The sequence below is a fragment of the Melopsittacus undulatus genome, chromosome 1 (assembly GCF_012275295.1).
Source record: "Melopsittacus undulatus isolate bMelUnd1 chromosome 1, bMelUnd1.mat.Z, whole genome shotgun sequence".
NCBI lineage: Eukaryota > Metazoa > Chordata > Aves > Psittaciformes > Psittaculidae > Melopsittacus > Melopsittacus undulatus.
This window is the reverse complement of record NC_047527.1, coordinates 81,031,927-81,038,015: the sequence shown is the minus strand read 5'-3', so window position 1 is coordinate 81,038,015 and position 6,089 is coordinate 81,031,927. Positions and strand designations below refer to the sequence as shown.

Sequence of the window (6,089 nt, the reverse complement as noted above, 5' to 3'; positions counted from 1 at the left end):
ATTTAAACTGGCATCATTGCTAACAAATCCCTGCTATTGATCCCAGCAGGGCTTATTTCACACTACACCTGAAGAATCTAAATAGAATATTTTACATTCAAAAGGACTTTAAAAGATTCATTTTTTCCAGTTGCTAATGTGCTTAGGAAAAGAATGTATTTCATACAGAAGATTAATTTACCTGGAACTGTTGCTGATATCAGACTTCTGACTTCAAGGAGAAACTGTAATGCTTCTAGGCCACGACTACAGATCGTTTAAACAGTAAAAATAAAAGACATTTATAGCCTCCACTAAGATCCTCTGTTTTTCAAAGCGGAGAAAGAATGGAGGTTCTCCACAATTTGGGGCATTTAAAGGTTTTAAACATTAATACCTTGCCATAGGTACATAAGTACATAGGCATTCCCAATGCCACTAGAAAGAAAAACATTTTCCATTGTTTGACAAGAAGTTGACCATTGTACAGATTAAGTAGTGGAAGCAGAAGTGGAATAAAAGAGATTATGTGTATAATTTTTATCATTTACTTAGGAAAAAAAACATTAAATTTATTCTCCCTGCTTTCAGACTCAAGAACTTTGCTCCTTTTAAAAGAATTAATTTACCATAATGTTCAGTAGATCCAGACGGATACATAACAACAACTCTTTACACTTAATACATCCAACTATTGTAAAAAAACACCCCATTCTGTCATTCCAAAACCTGAGTCATATCCTTCCTGATATGAAGAGTGTTATTTTTTCTCTTAGTAATAGTAAAGTTCTGTTAATTTGAAAATCTGAAATCAGTAGAGGGCAGTACTATACAGAAAACCATACACTTGAAACCATCTCAGATTAAGTTCTGCCCTGGCTGAGACAAAATATGGGAAATTAGATTTTTTTCAAGAAAAAAAAACAACTCATGCACAGTGCATTTTGGTCTCCTGAATAGCTGCTCTTACTTTTCCTGACTACACCAGAATGCTTTGTTTGAGTATTAAAATAAAACTCAGATACCTTATGAGTCTACCAAATGCAACTCCTGACCAACTTGAACAGCTGACTCAGAGATGAGATACCACTTTGAAGTATTTCTTTGAGTACAAAGAAAAGAGTCATATAAACATCTTATGCATTTGAATGAGTATGGAAGATAGTGTTTGGACAGAATGGAATGAGGACAATTTCAGGAAGGTAAAAGTGTGTCATTTTGAAATAGCAAAAGTGTAGTATTTGAAATTTGATTTCCATTTGAAATTACCAAAAAACTAAAGATGTAATCTCACAACTCCAAATGGCCAAATGAAAAGGTATTGATTCTTCCCCCATTTCAAAGAAGAGTAAAAATAAACCAGACTATATCATCTGAGTGTTAAATTTGTCTAAGTTCTGAAATGATATTTTGAAGAGAAAATTTAAACTGTTTAACAATTTTGGACAACCTATTTTTTACAGCCTTTCCAAGGCCTAGAGATTTTGTAAAATATAATTTTAGGAATTTTAGTAGTGTCATAGATTCAATGCATGTTAATATTTGGCCAAATATGTGTGTAGTCTTTCAGGGCTTTTATTTTCATTTTGTGGTTTGTTTTGTTTTATCAGCAGAAGAGCAGATACTGCAAGAAATTGGAGAAATAAATCAGTCATTACCTTAAATATATAAAACCATGATATTTATAGGAATATCTGTAGCAACACTTCACTCATATAAAAAGTAAAAGCAATCAAATCCATAATTTGATCAGTATGAATATTTAAACATATTATAGTTTAGAATGTATTTAAGGTGAATTATTGAACTATAGTCCAACAAAAAAAGTACTGTAATGCAGCTGTGAAAGATCACTATTTGAGGACACATCAATCAAAAATTTCTCAAGAAGAGATAAGAGACTTCAGAGCCATTGGACAAACTTGTTAATCTACCTTTGCATGTTTTTTTTTTATTATTGTCAAAATTTTTTCCTCTTGCTGTTTACTTTCATTTTCCAATAATTTAACCAGAATCTAAGTTACAAAGTCTGAGGAGGCTCTGCAATCTACTTCAGTTGGTGCAGTGGGTTGGATTTGAGTATTGAGATAATATCTTATGCTCTACATTGATAAATAGTTTTATTTAGTGGTAAAAACTAGTTCATTCTATGTTATACAGGAAATTAGAATTATCAAAGGTTATGGGATAAAAGATTGGCTGAGGTTTGTGGGGCTTTTTTGTCTTTATCCAGGAAAAGTTTCAATCATAAGCCAAGAACATCAGTTAATGTCAAAAATTATTGGTATTAAATTAGCCACAGGAGAGTTCCCCTTTGCCCCTCTACATGTAACAGAAACATACTGAGAATTACAAGGGAGAAAACAAGAATTCAAAGAAAATACATCAACTAATGTATGTCAGCATCTATGTACATTCACAACTTTATGCAAATAGAATTAATTTACTTTGTGCTTTGATTCTTCAAATCAAACAAAGAAATAAAAGAAAAATAAGAGCATTCCTGCATTATATGCATGGTCTTCTGCATAAATTTGACACCTATTAAATTGTTTTCTTTTTGAACATAATGTTAGAAAGTGAAAAATATTCCAAGCCTTCAATTCTTGCTCAGCTTAAACTCTGTCTGGAGTTGTTAAAATGCTAAGACTTTGATCTTCCTTCAGGACTGCTAGTTAAGACCATACAGAATATCATCTTCTTAAAGAAACCTTCACATGGAGAAAATTCTGTTAACTTTATCATTAAGGTCTTTAGAGTACAATTCAGTGAATGTGTTCTGTTAAACAATTTTTGTTCTTAACTGAAAAACAATTTTCACAAAAAGAATTTTATTAAAAAGAAAAAATCTTTTTTATACAGAATAAGTCTTCATTCCCCTCTCCTGAATAAAACAAAGTAAAAGTAGCTGCTGATAACGTTGGTTTGTGGGAGAAAGGAGGATAGGTAAGCATGTTTATATTAAATTTCAAAATTTCAATATCCTAAAACTTCTGGTAGTGTGGCTTCATGCTTCTATCCCTGTTCATGGACTAGGATTCCCAAAACAAATGCTGCTTTTGCTGCAGAATTGTTTTCTTATGCTTTCTGTAATAAACAATGACAGTTCAGCTAAAGATATCCTAAACCAAAACCAGACTTGACAGGAAACCCAAGTTACGGAAAAGACTGGGGTATCAAGCATGTTGGTTATACTGCCAAAAAAAAAGAAAAACCTATCCCCAAACCCTGCCCCAATAACTGCACAACACCTTTGGTTTTGATTAAATGTTGTTTACAAATTTCTACACAAAACATCAAGTCCGTAAAAATAAAAATAAGATTCTATATCATGAAAATTCCTGTTCATTCAGGAGGGGAAAAAATAAAATAGATTCCAAATTCAGAATACTGTTCCAAATGCAGATGTTTGTTAACCCCAGGAGGGTTTCTATGAATCAAAACTTAAGTAACAAGTACTTTTTCCTTCTTGAACAAGGAATCTGTTGAAGTTATCAATAATACTTTAAAATTCAGCTAATATTATGTGTTCCTTTGTGCAGAAACAGAAGCAGATCCCCTGGACCACCAGGAGGCTAGCAAAGGGGAAGAAGGGATTGTGTTAATCATGAAGTAACAGAAAAATCAGATTTGCAGCAATTCTGAACAGATGGTAAGGAAAGATAGCATCAGGCTGAGATGGTAGAGAATAGGTTGGAAGGCTTCTTACTATTTGGGGTGCTTAGGTGTGTCAGGAGGCTGCTGGAAGCTGAAGTTTTCAGATAACATAGCATTTTCCTCAGGTTGTGCTTTAAATTTATGTCTTTATACAATGTGAGAGAGTGAAATAGAAGGAAATACTACAGAACTTGACTTAAAACTCCCTGAGTAATTTTTATGGTTATATGCAGTTTCCACAGGTTATTGTCATGATCACTTAGGCTGTTGGTATGGCAACTTACTCAAATACTTTTCTTCATCCCCTAGGTCCTACTTAAAAGAGGAATATAATATTTTAAAAAAATTCTTCCTGTGAATTATTAGTGGAGTGGAGGCTAGCAGCATCTCTGTAGATGATGAGGACTTACTCCTTCTTGACGGTCTTTCTTTGGAGCTGTATGTTTCATGTGATTCGTGTGATGCCATCCCAGAAAAGGACTAACAAGCACTCAGGCAGTGAAAGGTTAACAGGCTTGCCAGAGGATGATGGAAAAACACTGCACCGCACCAAGCGTGGTTGGATGTGGAATCAATTTTTCTTGCTGGAGGAGTACACAGGTCCAGATACTCAATATGTGGGCAAGGTAAGCCTTGTGTTTAAAGGATTCTTTGAGGTGATACATCTGACACCTTTGGTATTTTCTGTCCTTCTCCACAGTTGTTTTGCTTTTTATAAAGAAATGGTCCCAGTTTCTCATTTAAGTCAAACAAAGCATGTCATGGACTGTCCGAGTGTTCCTTAGTTATTCAAAGTGGTGGGACAAATGAAGAAGCTGTGGGGAAAAAAAAAAAGAAAACTATTCAGACCAAAATGTTCTGATTTCTTATTACATATGCCCATGAAAGTTTTTTTCACTGAATAATTTCCAGTTTTCAACTGTTAAACATAAATATTAGGTAAGGGAATAGAGAAGTTATGCCTTCATTCATTTACTTTCTGTCATTTCTCAGTGTACTGGGATGTGTACTTCCTCAAGTAAAATACAGAATTCTATTTATTAATAATAAAATTTCTGTCTATGCACAATTCCAAGTATGGATTAAGTGTTTGAGAAAAAAAAATATGTTTTTCATAATTTCTGCAATAGAGTGAGATCTTTATTTAATGGCTTGAAAAACTTTCCATTCTTTGAGACCTACCTGCATCAGCTGTTTCTGACAAAGCCACCTCTTTGTGATGGTAGCTCTCCCAGTCTGGTGCCTAACTAACAAATGGATTGAGACAATTCTAATTGAAAGGCCCCAAAGTTATTTTTAATATTTGCTAAAATCTCTGGCATTATCATCTGGAAAATGTGGAAGATATCTCACTTTATTAAGAAACAAATGCCTAAGAAGCCAACTCTAGTAACAATCAACTTGATTCTGACCTCATTTATACCAACACTACAACCATACAAATCTCTTTTCGGTTAAATTAATTCTGATTCACAATAGCTGAAATAAGATGACAGACATAATCCTATTGGTAGATCTGTTTATCACTGTATAAAATAGGAAAGCTTGTTGTAGATAAAGGGATCTTCTGTAAGGAGTAAACTAATTGTGTAGAGAGATTTCTAAATAAATGTGGTTGGAAATAGTATTGAGTAAACTTGCAAAGAAATTATATAATAATATAGCTCTCCATAGTCACAAGTTATACCTACACACAGAGAAATATATATTTTTTTAATTGAAAGCTGTCTTAGAAGACAATTAAGTAGCAAATGTAAGAGTTCATTCCAATTTCATTCCCACTGCTACAGATGAATGGACTCCAAACTATACATGTCTAAAACTCAAATTAAGCTTAAATCAAGACTATTATTAGCATCTCTTTTTCACAGGAGGAATGCCTACATGATATACTGCAACAGATGCAAATTTTGCACTTACTCCAAAGCTAATGAAAGGCATTGGACCTTATGACTGTAAAGCTAAGTCCAGGAAGGAAAACAAATGGCTGTACAGCAGCTGGATCTGAGATGACTGATTTCTTACAACTCAGATAATATGCTGAGATTTTTCACATTTCATTGCAAAATATTGTACAAAGGCCCTGAGAGAGAGAGGTCAGCACTATTGATTTTCTAAACAGATGGAAATCACCCCATGCATTACCCTATGTTCTAGAGAGATGGAGTTGGATTAAAGTTATAAAATCCATGTGGTTGCATTAACTCTAAAGCAATTTATGATATGACAAAATCATAGTTCTGTCTTCAGTGGTATAAAACCACTGTAAATCCATTTGAGTTAGTTCTAATTATCCTAGGTGCACATGATATACAGCACCAAGAGGGAACTGCTAAAACAAGAAGCCAAGTAAGGAATTTCTAAAAAAAAAAAAAGAAAAAATAATAAAGAAAGAAAGCAACAACATTTTTGAACAATTTTACTCTGAGAAAGGCTTAAAGCTCAGGTTTTGT

General features: G+C 33.4%; 1 protein-coding gene across 2 annotated transcripts in view; it reads left to right on the top strand.

Annotated features, from left to right (window-relative positions):
- Window positions 1-4,025: 4,025 nt before the first annotated feature.
- The window catches only part of LOC101875109 (cadherin-9), a 64,087-nt gene continuing 62,023 nt past the window's right edge, over window positions 4,026-6,089 (top strand). Inside the window, exon 1 of one of the 2 annotated variants that reach the window (XM_005149946.4) lies at window positions 4,026-4,262. In XM_005149946.4, the coding sequence (XP_005150003.2) occupies window positions 4,032-4,262 (231 nt within the window). In that variant the 5' untranslated portion in view covers window positions 4,026-4,031. The remainder of the gene's footprint in view (window positions 4,263-6,089) is intronic. The other variant, XM_031049658.2, reaches the window with a different exon arrangement.